The 14,964-nt window shown below is 41.1% G+C and overlaps 1 protein-coding gene across 1 annotated transcript; it reads right to left on the bottom strand.

Annotated features, from left to right (window-relative positions):
* Window positions 1-422: 422 nt before the first annotated feature.
* Window positions 423-14,757, bottom strand: LOC121524219 (zinc finger protein 516-like). Its single transcript, XM_041809493.1, has 4 exons — window positions 13,434-14,757; window positions 10,245-11,480; window positions 10,029-10,093; window positions 423-509 (listed from the first exon to the last, which is right to left on the bottom strand). The coding sequence occupies exons 1-4, from the start codon at window positions 14,755-14,757 to the stop codon at window positions 456-458; spliced, it is 2,679 nt and encodes an 892-aa protein (XP_041665427.1). The 3' UTR covers window positions 423-455.
* Window positions 14,758-14,964: the final 207 nt, after the last annotated feature.

Consider the following 14,964-nt stretch of genomic DNA (forward strand, 5'->3'; position numbering starts at 1 on the left):
GATCTGCAGGAACCCGGATCTGGTAGAGGTGAAGCTTTTAGATATTGGAGCCATTTGAATTTCTCTCATTGACATCCTGGTTTCATGGAGCTGATCTATCCTGTACAAGCTCAGTCTTAACTAAACACAGAGGTCTGTCTCCTGGTTAATGTAGCTTCACATGTAATTCCTACCCGAGCGCCCCCCCCATCCACCCACCCACACACATAAACTAAGTCATTTAAAGAAAGCATACCTTCATCTGCGTCTGCATTAAAACATCTAAAACCTTCAGAAACACGAGCATGCATGAAGCTCCAAAGGAAACAAGCAGAGAACTAAACCAGCGTCCACCTCAGTGGTTTGCATATATTGTGCATTATGAGCCTCTGTTCTTTCAGGTGTTATGGCTGATTCCTTCCAGAACAGACGGCCTCTTTGTTCAGGCTGGAGGCCAACAGGAGCGGCGTGCATCTTCACGTTCCTTTATGAAGAGACCCTGAGGAGGAGGAGGAGGAGCGGCTGTTCACCTGCAGGAGACCAGAGAGAGGAGGAGCGCTTAGATTACAAGCACAAAACTAATGAAATGACAGACTTTTCATGCATAGGCCTATAGTGGGAGAATGGCTGATTTTAGTGATGAACAGTAAAAATGACAGATTTGACAATTTTTCTCAAAAATGAAACCATAACATTACAGAATGCATGATTATATCATGCAATAGCTATGAGATCAAAAAATGTGGTTTGAATGGGAGTCAATGGGACATTATTGTCTTCAATGACTTGAAAGGGTAGTAAATTTTAAATTAGATGCTACACAAAAACTAAAAAATGCATCAAAATCAATATTTTGCTGCCCCCCCCAACATTAGTTATCTCAAAAACAATTCATGTATAGGGTTTTTTAGAAAAGAATATGACCATCCTGTAACCAAACTGGTATTTAAAGGGTTAAAATCCTGAAAATTATTCAATAATAGATTGTTTTCATTAGAACTTAAGTTGATCAAAAAAAGCAGAAAAAATATCAATGTATAATTTTAATATATTTTAATTGCCATATTCGGAAAAATGTGGTTTGAATGGGAGTCAATGGGATATTACTGTCCTCAATGACTTGAAAGAGTAGTAAATTTTAAATCGGATGCTACACAAGAACTAACAATGCATCAAAGTCAGTATTTTGGCTAATCATGGACATGTCCAAGCTTGAGTCTCAACTTTGGAACAGCCAGGAACCCCCCGAGGAACCAAAGGGGGGGGTCAGCATCTCAGTGATATAACCCGGGTCTAAACCCATAAGAGCTTCAAAGTGATCAGTAAATGTTAAAACCAGTTCCTGAAGTGGCAGGGAGCCAGAGGAGCCAGAGGAAGGGTGTGACGTGGTGCCGTCTGTTAAAACCAGTTACAAGCCTAGCTGCTGCGTTTTGGACCAGTTGGAGGTGGGAGAGGGATTTTTGGGTAATGCCAGAGAGGAGGGAGTTACAGTAGTCCAGTCGGGGGAATATTAGAGAGTGTAAGATTTTTCCAGATCAGCAGGGGGCAGGATGGGTTTGATTTTAGAGATAGTTCTGGTCCTGAAGCAGGACTGTACCACTCTTTCCGTGTTTTTGAAAGGAGAGGTTCACATCAAAGATTACTTCTACATTTCCAGTGGACTGTGGATCTGAGGGATTCCTGAGGGTAGTTGAATAAAATCACTTCTGATTTTGAATCATTTAATTGTAAAAAAAAAAAAAAAAAAAAACTTTGGGCCATCCACCTTCTAATATCTTTGAGACAGTTAAAAACAGCAGCTAGGTTAGTAAGACCACCAGGTCCCAGCAGGAGGACTATCTGTGTGTCACCAACATGGAAAGACAGATTACCTTTAATGATAAAACCTAAGGGAAGCAGAAAATCAAAGTAATTGAGCATCCCCCACAGCCTAATGCCAATGATCTCTATAATTCCTCACTCCTCCTGACTGAGAGCTCAGCTACAGTCTTACAAAGTTGCCCACTTATAAGTCCATGGGGAAGAGAAGAATCTAGAACAGAGGTAGGTAGAACCAGGGTAGGCCTGACTGACAGGCTGATGACACTACATGCGGAGATGCTGGGCCTCTTCTACCCTGAGGGTGTGTTTGCCTCATCCTGTCAGCCTCTCTGAGAAAACAGGGGAGTTAGAGAGAGCCAGGCACACCATATATGATAAGACTCCATCTGCACATGTGCAGAGAAATGACTGATGAAGACAGGTACATGTCAGAGATCGAGCACAGACGGTCAGTGTAGAGAGAGAAGGATTATAGTGATCTTAATCCAGGAAGGTTAACAGGCAGGGAAGGTCAGAGTTACACTCTACATGTAAATAAAGCCAATGAAGACAAAATCTACAATCAGATCAGATCTGCAATTATGTGTGTGTACAGATCTTCAATTATGTGTGTGTACAGATCTGCAATTATGTCTGTGTACAGATCTGCAATTATGTGTGTGTACAGATCTGCAATTATGTCTGTGTACAGATCTGTAATTATGTGTGTGTACAGATCTGTAATTATGTGTGTGTACAGATCTGCAAAAATGTGTCTTTACAGATCTGTAATTATGTGTGTACAGATCTGTAATTATGTGTGTGTACAGATCTGCAATTATGTGTGTGTACAGATCTGCAAAAATGTGTGCATACAGATCTGCAATTATGTGTGTGTACAGATCTGTAATTATGTGTGTGTACAGATCTGCAATTATGTGTGTGTACAGATCTGCAATTATGTGTGCGTACAGATCTGTAATTATGTGTGTGTACAGATCAGCAAAAATGTGTGAATACAGATCTGCAAAAATGTGTGTACAGATCTGCAATTATGTGTGTGTACAGATCTGCAATTATGTGTGTGTGTACAGATCTGCAAAAATGTGTGTGTACAGATCTGCAATTATGTGTGTGTACAGATCTGCAAAAATGTGTGTGTAGAGATCTGCAAAAATGTGTGTGTACAGATCTGCAATTATGTGTGTGTACAGATCTGAGAATATGTGTGTGTACAGATCTGTAATGATGTGTGTGTACAGATCTGCAAAAATCTGTGTGTACAGATCTGCATTTATGTGTGTGTACAGATCTGCATTTATGTGTGTGTACAGATCTGCAAAAATGTGTGTACAGATCTGCAAATATGTGTGTGTACAGATCTGCAATTATGTATGTGTACAGATCTGCAATTATGCGTGTGTACAGATCTGCAAATACATGTGTGTACAGATCTGCAATTATGTGTGTGTACAGATCTGCAAATACGTGAGTGTACAGATCTGCAATTATGTGTGTGTACAGATCTGCAATTATGTGTGTGTACAGATCTGCAAAAACGTGTGTGTACAGATCTGCAAAAATGTGTGTGTACAGATCTGAAATTATGTGTGTGTACAGATCTGCGAATATGTGTGTGTACAGATCTGAAATTATGTGTGTGTACAGATCTGCGAATATGTGTGTGTACAGATTTGCAAGTATGTGTGTACAGATCTGTGATTATGTGTGTACAGATCTGCAAAAATCTGTATACAGATCTGCAAGAATGTATGTGTACAGATCTGCAAAAATGTGTGCATACAGATCTGCAAATATGTGTGTGTACAGATCTGTAATTATGTGTGTGTACAGATCTGCAAAAATGTGTGTGTACAGATCTGCAATTATGTGTGTGTACAGATCTGCAATTATGTGTGTGTACAGATCTGCGAATATGTGCATACAGATCCGCAAATATGTGTGTGTACAGATCTGCAATTATGTGTGTGTACAGATCTGCAAAATGTGTGTCTACAGATCTGCAAAAATGTGTGTGTACAGATCTGCAATTATGTGTGTGTACAGATCTGCAATTATGTGTGTGTACAGATCTGCGAATATGTGTGTGTACAGATCTGCAAATATGTGTGTACAGATCTGCAAAAATGTGTGTACAGATCTGTAATTATGTGTGTGTACAGATCTGCAAGTATGTGTGAGTCCAGATTTGCAAATATGTGTGTGTACAGATCAGCAAAAATGTGTGAAAACAGATCTGCAAAAATGTGTGTACAGATCTGCAATTATGTGTGTGTACAGATCTGCAATTATGTGTGTGTACAGATCTGCAATTATGTGTGTGTACAGATCTGCAAATATGTGTGTGTACAGATCTACAATTATGTATGTGTACAGATCTGCAGAAATGTGTGTGTACAGATCTGCAATTATGTGTGTGTACAGATTTGCAATTATGCGTGTGTACAGATCTGCAAATATGTGTGTGTACAGGTCTGCAAAAATGTGTGTACAGATCTGCAAATATGTATGTGTACAGATCTGCACTTATGTATGTGTACAGATCTGCAAAAATGTGTGTGTACAGATCTGCAGAAATGTGTGAATACAGATCTGCAAAAATGTGTGTACAGATCTGCAATTATGTGTGTGTACAGATCTGCAATTATGTGTGTGTACAGATCTGCAAATATGTGTGTGTACAGATCTACAATTATGTATGTGTACAGATCTGCAGAAATGTGTGTGTACAGATCTGCAATTATGTGTGTGTACAGATTTGCAATTATGCGTGTGTACAGATCTGCAAATATGTGTGTGTACAGGTCTGCAAAAATGTGTGTACAGATCTGCAAATATGTATGTGTACAGATCTGCACTTATGTATGTGTACAGATCTGCAAAAATGTGTGTGTACAGATCTGCAGAAATGTGTGAATACAGATCTGCAAAAATGTGTGTACAGATCTGCAATTATGTGTGTACAGATCTGCAATTATGTGTGTGTACAGATCTGCAATTATGTGTTAGTACAGATCTGCAAATATGTGTGTATACAGATCTACAATTATGTATGTGTACAGATCTGCAGAAATGTGTGTGTACAGATCTGCAATTATGTGCGTGTACAGATTTGCAATTATGCGTGTGTACAGATCTGCAAATATGTCTGTGTACAGGTCTGCAAAAATATGTGTACAGATCTGCAAATATGTGTGTGTACAGATCTGCACTTATGTATGTGTCCAGATCTGCAAAAATGTGTGTGTACAGATCTGCAGAAATGTGTGTGTACAGATCTGCAATTATGCGTGTGTACAGATCTGCAAATACATGTGTGTACAGATCTGCAATTATGTGTGTGTACAGATCTGCAAATATGTGTGTGTACGGATCTGCAAGAATGTGTGTGTACAGATCTGCAATTATGTGTGTGTAGATCTGTAATTATGTGTGTGTACAGATCTGCAATTATGTGTGTGTACAGGTTTGCAAATATGTGTGTGTACAGATCTGCAAATATGTGTGTACAGATCTGCAAAAATGTGTGCACAGATCTGTAATTATGTGTGTGTACAGATCAGCAAAAATGTGTGTGTCCAGATTTGCAAATATGTGTGTGTACAGATCAGCAAAAATGTGTGCATACAGATCTGCAAAAATGTCTTTATAGATCTGAAATTATGTGTGTACAGATCTGCAAAAACGTGTGTGTACAGATCTGCAAATATGTGTGTGTACAGATCTGCAAAAATGTGTGTACAGATCTGCATTTATGTGTGTGTACAGATCTGTAATTATGTGTGTGTACAGATCAGCAAAAATGTGTGTGTCCAGATTTGCAAATATGTGTGTGTACAGATCAGCAAAAATGTGTGCATACAGATCTGCAAAAATGTCGGTACAGATCTGAAATTATGTGTGTGTACAGATCTGCAAAAACGTGTGTGTACAGATCTGCAAATATGTGTGTGTACAGATCTGCAAAAATGTGTGTACAGATCTGTAATTATGTGTGTGTACAGATCTGCAAGTATGTGTGTGTCCAGATCTGCAAATATGTGTGTGTACAGATCTGCAAAAATGTGTACAGATCTATAATTATGTGTGTGTACAGATCTGCAAGTATGTGTGTGTACAGATCTGCAATTATGTGTGTACAGATCTGCAATTATGTGTGTGTACAGATCTGCAAATATGTGTGTGTACAGATCTGCAATTATGTTTGTGTACAGATCTGCAAATATGTGTGTGTACAGATCTGCAATTATGCATGTGTACAGATCTGCAAATATGTGTGTGTACAGATCTGCAATTATGGAGTGTTCAGATCTGCAAATATGTGTGTGTACAGATCTGCAATTATGTGTGTGTACAGATCTGTAATTATGTGTGTGTGCAGATCTGCAAAATTGTGTGTGTACAGATCTGCAATTATGTGTGTGTACAGATCTGCAATTATGCGTGTGTACAGATCTGCAAATACGTGTGTGTACAGATCTGCAAATATGTGTGTGTACAGATCTGCAAAAATGTGTGTACAGATCTGTAATTATGTGTGTGTACAGATCTGAAATTATGTGTGTGTACAGATCTGAGAATATGTGTGTGTACAGATCTGCAATTATGCGTGTGCACAGATCTGCAAATACGTGTGTGTACAGATCTGCAATTATGTGTGTGTACAGATCTGCAATTATGTGTGTGTACAGATCTGCAAAAATGTGTGTGTACAGATCTGCAATTATGTGTGTGTACAGATCTGCAAAAATGTGTGTGTACAGATCTGCAATTATGTGTGTGTACAGATCTGCAAAAATGTGTGTGTACAGATCTGCAATTATGTGTGTGTACAGATCTGCAATTAATGTAGTGTACAGATCTGCAAAAATTTGTGTACGGATCTGTAAAATGTGTGCATACAGATCTGCAAAAATCAGTGTGTACAGATCTACAATTATGTGTGTGTACAGATATGCAAAAATGTGTGCATAGAGATCTGCAAAAATGTGTGTACAGATCTGTAATTATGTTTGTCTACAGATCTGCAATTATGTGTGTGTACAGATCTGCAATTATGTGTGCATACAGATCTGCAATTATGTGTGTACAGATCTGCAAATATGTGTGTACAGATCTGTAATTATGTGTGTACAGATCTGCAAAAATCTGTGTGTACAGATCTGCAATTATGTGTGTGTAAAGATCTGTAAATATGTGTGTGTACAGATCTGCAATTATGTGTGTGTACAGATCTGTAATTATGTGTGTGTGCAGATCTGCAAAAATGTGTGTGTACAGATCTGCAATTATGTGTGTGTACAGATCTGCAATTATGCGTGTGTACAGATCTGCAAATACGTGTGTGTACAGATCTGCAAATATGTGTGTGTACAGATCTGCAAAAATGTGTGTGCAGATCTGTAATTATGTGTGTGTACAGATCTGAAATTATGTGTGTGTACAGATCTGAGAATATGTGTGTGTACAGATCTGCAATTATGCGTGTGCACAGATCTGCAAATACGTGTGTGTACAGATCTGCAATTATGTGTGTGTACAGATCTGCAATTATGTGTGTGTACAGATCTGCAAAAATGTGTGTGTACAGATCTGCAATTATGTGTACAGATCTGCAAAAATGTGTGTGTACAGATCTGCAATTATGTGTGTGTACAGATCTGCAAAAATGTGTGTGTACAGATCTGCAATTATGTGTGTGTACAGATCTGCAAAAATGTGTGTGTACAGATCTGTAATTATGTGTGTGTACAGATCTGCAATTAATGTAGTGTACAGATCTGCAAAAATTTGTGTACAGATCTGTAAAATGTGTGCATACAGATCTGCAAAAATCAGTGTGTACAGATCTGCAATTATGTGTGTGTACAGATATGCAAAAATGTGTGCATACAGATCTGCAAAAATGTGTGTACAGATCTGTAATTATGTGTGTCTACAGATCTGCAATTATGTGTGTGTACAGATCTGCAATTATGTGTGCATACAGATCTGCAATTATGTGTGTACAGATCTGCAAATATGTGTGTACAGATCTGTAATTATGTGTGTACAGATCTGCAAAAATCTGTGTGTACAGATCTGCAATTATGTGTGCGTACAGATCTGCAATTATGTGTGTGTACAGATCTGCAGAAATGTGTGTGTACAGATCTGCAAATATGTGTGTGTACAGATCTGCAATTATGCGTGTGTACAGGTCTGCAAAATGTGTGTACAGAGCTGTAATTATGTGTGTGTACAGATCTGCAAGTATGTGTGTGTACAGATTTGCAAATATGTGTGTGTACAGATCTGCAAAAATGTGTGCATACAGATCTGCAAAAATGGTGTAAAGATCTGAAATTATGTGTGTGTACAGATCTGCAATTATGTGTGTGTACAGATCTGCAATTACCTGTGCGTACAGATCTGCAAGTATGTGTGTGTACAGATCTGCAAATATGTGTGTGTACAGATCTACAATTATGTATGTGTACAGATCTGCAGAAATGTGTGTGTACAGATCTGCAAATATGTGTGTGTACAGATCTGCAATTATGCGTGTGTACAGATCTGCAAATATGTGTGTGTACAGATCTGCAATTATGTGTGTGTACAGATCTGCAAAAATGTGTGTGTACAGATCTGCAATTATGTATGTGTACAGATCTGCAAAAATGTGTGTACAGATCTGCAAATATGTGTGTGTACAGATCTGCAATTATGTATGTGTACAGATCTGCAATTATGTGTGTGTACAGATCAGCAAATATGTGTGTGTACAGATCTGCAATTATGCGTGTGTACAGATCTGCAAATACATGTGTGTACAGATCTGCAAATATGTGTGTGTACAGATCTGCAAAAATGTGTGCATACAGATCTGCCAATGGAGTACAGATCTGTCATTATGTGTGTGTACAGATCTGAAATGATATGTGTGTACAGATCTGAGAATATGTGTGTGTACAAACTGCAATTATGCGTGTGTACAGATCTGCAAATACGTGTGTGTACAGATCTGCAATTATGTGTGTGTACAGATCTGCAAAAATGTGTGTGTACAGATTTGCAAATATGTCTGTGTACAGATCTGCAATTATGTGTGTGTACAGATCTGCAAAAATGTGTGTGTACAGATCTGCAATTATGTGTGTGTACGGATCTGCAAATATGTATGTGTACAGATCTGCAAAAATGTGTGTACAGATCTGCATTTATGTGTGTACAGATCTGCAAAAATGTGTGTGTACAGATCTGCAATTATGTGTGTGTACAGATCTGCAAAAATGTGTGTGTACAGATCTGCGAATATGTGTGTGTACAGATCTGCAAATATGTGTGTGTACAGATCTGCAAAAATGTCTGTACAGATCTGTAAAATGTGTGCATACAGATCTGCAAAAATCTGTGTGTACAGATCTGCAATTATGTGTGTGTAAAGATATGCAAAAAATGTGTGTACAGATCTGTAATTATGTCTGTGTACAGATCTGCAATTATGTGTGTGTACAGATCTGCAATTATGTGTGTGTACAGATATGCAAAAAATGTGTGTACAGATCTGTAATTATGTCTGTGTACAGATCTGCAATTATGTGTGTGTACAGATCTGTAATTATGTGTGCGTACACATCTGCAATTATTTGTGTGTACAGATTTGCAAGTATGTGTGTGTACAGATCTGCAAATATGTGCCAAGATTAGCAAATCTGTCAAAAGAGTTGTAAATTTTGTACTTTGTATTTCCCCAGATGCTTGCAGACCTGTGGTCTGTAACATGTGGACTGAGGTGTAGACTATGACTTGGTTGATCTTGGTTTAGAAATGGACTCTTTTTTGCTTTGTCAGAATACTCAGACTTCATTCACAGCTGAAGTCTGCCTCCATCTGCTGTCTTTCACACGTGTCTTATGCAACACTTCTGCAGGGCACTACTAAGATCTGTAAGTGTAAAGAATTGGGTTTTTGTTGCCCTCAGCACAGGCTCACAGGAGAGGCTGCCTCATTTTTTTTGTGCAAATGCATGCAAAGATTTGTAAATTTGTAAAAAAAATACTTGCAAATTGGTCCCAAGACCTATAAAAGCTCGCAAAAATCTGCAAACTATGGACCGATTTGTCCACGCATTTGCAGATCTGTGCACAGATCTGTGTCGGCATTTGCAAATGCTTTGCATCAATAATAGCTCCATAATTGTTTGACATTTTTTTTATCCATCCAGCTAAAATGATCAGAATACATACCTTTTTGGAGGCTTCAGAGGTGGAATGGACTTCTTTTCCATAATTTCCATTTAACTGCAGCATTGCTGTGAAATGAAAAAGTGCAAAAGAGCATGTGTCGTCATCTCTCAGTGTTTTCATGGTTCACTAAACAAAGACTGACCATATTTAATGGAACACACCAGTTTGAAACAGTCTGTAGACATGAATATGCATGTGCTGTGTAAATGTTCTCACCTTGTGAGTCAATCCTGGGGTCGATGAACCCCCAGTGCTGGTAGAGAGTGGTGAGTTCATGGGGACTGTAATTCTTCAGCAGACTCAAAATATCGATGTCCACTGGCATTTCTCCTGCTCCCTCACTCTTTCCCTGAATGAACCGGAGTGGCTCTAAATATGCTTTGTGACCCCACATGTTCATGGCAGACCACAGATCAGGACCCTTAGGACCTGAGGACGAGTCACATGACTGCCTGCGAGAATGGGCTCTGTCTGGGGCTGTGTTTGATGAAGTCCCACCATGGTTTCTGGTCAACATAAAACCCAAACCCTCCTGTGGGAAGTTTGCTTCCACAGTGGCTCTGTGGCTTCTGGGTTTGGGACTGCTGGTTGGCTGGAAACCTCGGGAACTCTTGCTGTAAACAGTACTGCTGGATGGAGTAGCCTGGGAGCTTTTACTTGCCCCCTCTGCTACCTGGTTATGTTCTCCAGACTTCTTTTGAGGTAGGAGTCCTGTCCTCCCACTCGACTGTGTCCCCTCTGCAGAGCGAGAATCCTTGGACTTGGACTTAGGGACCCCTGACTGGCTCTTGGGAGTGGACTGTTTGCTGTTGCTGGCAGCTGTGGCCCCTGGAGGTTGTGTGCGCTGAGTTTTTGGAGCGGGCAGAGTAGGACAGTCCTTCCCTTCGAGGAACGGTGGAGGCCCCGTACGTCTCCAGGGGGCCCCTGTCTTCAGACTCTTTAAGCTGCTGGTACTCGGAGCCCACTTTGGTGCCATGGAGCTGCTGCCATCCACCCTGTGTGACACCCGCTGATGGATCCACAGCACCTCTGGGTAGGTGCTGGTGTGGGAGCAGTAGGGGCACTGGCGTCTAACCAGTCCTTCTGTTTTTAATTTGAGGTTTACAGAACTCTCTCCTTCATCTGATGGTAAGGACGACAGATTAAGGAGACTCTCAGCATCAGTCTGTCCCTGAACTTTGACCTCGGTAGCTTTTGGCCTCTCTGTTTTAATGTCCTGGACAGGCAGACATGTGTAAGGATTCCAATATGGCTGACTGAGCAATGTGCTCCTGTTTCTGAGGTAGTCCATGTATCTGGAGGCTTTGGGACCACTTGGACTGAAGCTGTCCAGAATAGTGCTGTGTTTGTTGTAGGGGACCAGGAAGTCCTGGTGCTGCAGGAGCAGGTGAGACCTGAGTAGAGAGGCGTCGACAGTGTGGAAGTCACAGTGCTCACAGAAGAATGGCTTATCTGTAAGACAGAAGAAACGGTCTGAAGGATGGACTCTCCATTATAGCTGGGAGGATTAATAACATACACTTAAAAAAAATCACACTGACTGCCTTAAAAAGAAGTGGAAACCACATTTCGACCTCAGTAAACTAAAGATTGCGTTATACAGTTACAGAAGCTTTTCAGTGTTGTGCTCTTCACTTTAAGTTCAGATAAGATTAAAAAGTGAACACATCTCAGTTATGTTTCTAAACTTTAACTGTTCTTAGTGACAGGCTGAAGTCTGTTTGGTCTAGACAGAGTTCAGGTCATGATGTGGTTCCTCACAGGTAGGACTTCTCTAACTGAGTCACTTGTGGTGAGACAACTCTGCAGATTAAGGGTGGAGCCGTTGGAAATAACAGTTTTTGCTATTATCATCACAGTACCAGGAGTTCCACGCACATTCGTATCTACAGTAGGACCCTCATACTCATTTGCATAGCAATGGTCAACCTAGACCAGTGTTTTTCAAACTTCTTTCACCCAAGGCACACCTAAGGTTAAGCCAAAATCTCAAGGCACACCATATTCACATCAATACAAAATAGACTATAAATATGTAACATTCAAGGTGACCCATAAGGGGAGATAAAGCAACCAACTGGGAGTGGCAATGGAGGGCAAAAGATGGCAAAAATTGGTTAAAAGTGATGAAAAAAACATGGCAAAATTGGGCAAAAAGTGACAAGACAGAGTCAAAAAATGGTTAACAATTGGCACAAGGGGCCAAAAATGGGTTAAAAGTGGCAAAAACATGTTGAAAGTGTCTAAACGGTGGTAAAAAGGGGTCACAAGAGGCCAAATAGGGTTTTATCTTGTAAAAGGTGGTAAAATGGGTTAAAAATTATTTTAAAAATGGGCAAAATTGGGTAAAAAAGTGACCAAACAAAGGCAAAGTGAGTGGAAATTGGCAAAAAGGTGGCAAAATAGGTTACAAGTGGCAGAAAAGTGGCAAAAAGGGTTAAAGTTGCTAAAAGGTGGTAAAAAGAGGTTAAAAGTGATGGAAAAAAATGTCAAAAATGTAGCCAAAATGGGATAAATGTGGCAAGAAGTTGCAAAATTGGGTCAAAAGTATTGCAAAAAGTTGCAAAATTGCAACAAAAAAAAGCAGCAAAAATGGTTTAAGCTGTTAAAATAAGTGGTAAAATAGGTAGAAAAATTGGTTAACTTGGTTAAGAGTGGCATGAATTACTAATTTAAACACCAATTTCCACTCAATAATAGCTTGCCAAATGAGGTAACTGTTAGCCAGGGTGCTAGCAACAATGCTACTGATCCAACACACACACACTGATATGATCAATAAATAACAGCTGGGGAGGGCCCATTCTCTGGGGTTTTTCAGGGGCCCAGCCAGATCCCCAAGGCACACCTTGAATTGCCTCAAGGCACACTAGTGTGCCCTGCCACACCAGTTGAGAACCACTGACCTAGACTATAGACTCTGACTTCCCCAGTCACTCTCAGAACTGAAGAAGCCTTCTGGAGAAGAGGTGAGTGTCTTCATGAACTTGGAACCAGTCCAGATGCCATTTGATGAGCGTTGGATAACCATGACCTGGATGACTGGGATCCTACACAGGAAATCTATCTGCAGATGTTTCTTCAGTTAAATTGAAATAATGTGGCCATAGGGCCATTACTGTTGTTGTAATAACAGAGTACATCCACTAGAGGACCTCGATGTCACACTCCAGTGTTAGACTGACATTCCCTTACGTTCAGAGAAGAGCTGCTCTGAATGGCTGGCCTGACCTTTAATGAACAGCAGAAACAACGTTTCTCTATGTTGTGCTAACTCAGGATAAAGGCTGGGATCTAAAGCAGTCCTTCTGTTGTCCTGATAGCTGCACAGATGATTAGTTATTTATTATCTGTGTATTTCATTTTATTTAGGATGTGGGTATGGTTGTGTGGTTTCTGACTTACCCTCCTGGTCTTGGCTCATGTTGGTCTGTTTAGCTGTGAATTGAACATCTTGAACTCTCTTAGCCTGCAGCGCCTCATAAAAAGCATGACCCAGTCCATTCAACAGGATCCGGTCCTTGAGGCAGACCTTCTTGTCCCCTCCTTTAGTGTGGGCCGGGCCGTCTGTCTGATCCAGGCCGGTATCACTCTTCATCTTCTTCATATTGGAGTGAGAGGTTTCGATTTGCTTCCTCTTCTTCTCTTGCTTCAGGGGTACGTACTCACCCTTCTCTGTGTCATAAGCCACCTCAGCATCTGCCAGCCTCTCCTCCCATCCCAGACATTTCTCTGTGACCTCTACGAGCCGGCCCTTAGTGGCCAGCTGCCAAGCTTGGTAGCTACAGACTGGATCCAGCTCTGGGATTCGCCTGCCCAGACACTTGTCCTCCGTATCTTCTGTTTTTTCAGCAGACATGAGGTTTAGGCTTTCTAGGAAACGTGTCTTAGCGTCGTGTGGCTCAGAGGAATCAGTATCTTCCTGTGCTGGGTTTTGTCCCTGAGAGCGGCTGTGGTTTAGTTTGTGCAGCTTTTCATGAATTCTCAGAGTCTTTCTGTCAAAGAAGAAGTTCCCACAGCCGGCACAGAGCTCGTAGAGGCACTCTTCATTAACGAGTGATTCTGGGTCCTGAGGAACTCCATTTATAGTGGCAGGTGGGTCATTGCTTTTGCCACCTCTGAGCTGGGCTTTGACCCTGTGAATGCGCATGTGACTTTGGAGGAACCAAGCTTGGCGGAAACGCCGACCACAAATCCGGCAGCCGTGATCCTGTGAGCTCCGGTGCCTCTTCATGTGGGTTTTCAGGAGCAGAACCTGAGGGAACACCTGGCCACATATGGTGCAGGTACAGGAGTCTCCATCAGCCTCGCACCAGTCTTTCCCCTTCACTTTTTTCTTTGTCTCTTTCTTCTTCACCTTCCCGTTGACCTTGTGAGCTTTGGCAGCTGTGCCGATCGTTTCAGCAGGGTTTGACGTCTCCGTGTTGTCTCTCTGCTCCTGTTCCAGTTCTCTGGCTTTGTCACTGAGGTTCTGGCTGAACAGGCCCAGTTTGTGGCTACGAATGTGGGCCTTCAGACTGCCCTTCTGTGCTGTTCTGTGCTCACAGTACGGACACTTGTATGGTTTCTCCCTGGTGTGTCTCCTCATGTGCTGGGACAGAGAGCTGAGGAGAGGGAAGCTGCGGCCACATACTCCACAGGTGTGGCCAGAGCTCACGTCCTCCTCTGCTTCGGTTCTGATATTAGCGCTGGGTTTCTGTGAGACATCCTCCCTCTCTTCAGTCTCCATCCCTTCTGGAGATCCTGGACAACTGTATGCCAAAAACCTCGGTGTATAGCAAATCCTTTGACTACTCAGAGTTTATTTCCAAAGGTTAGGTCATGAAAAACATCCAAACAGCACAGTCTATCCAACACTGGGTCCTGGTCCAGCTGTAGTCTGTTTTGGCAACCTGAAAGAGAAAAAGGATGGAAAAGATCAGTGCTAGTTTTGACA

Source organism: Cheilinus undulatus, linkage group 16 (assembly GCF_018320785.1).
Source record: "Cheilinus undulatus linkage group 16, ASM1832078v1, whole genome shotgun sequence".
In the NCBI taxonomy this organism is placed as follows: domain Eukaryota; kingdom Metazoa; phylum Chordata; class Actinopteri; order Labriformes; family Labridae; genus Cheilinus; species Cheilinus undulatus.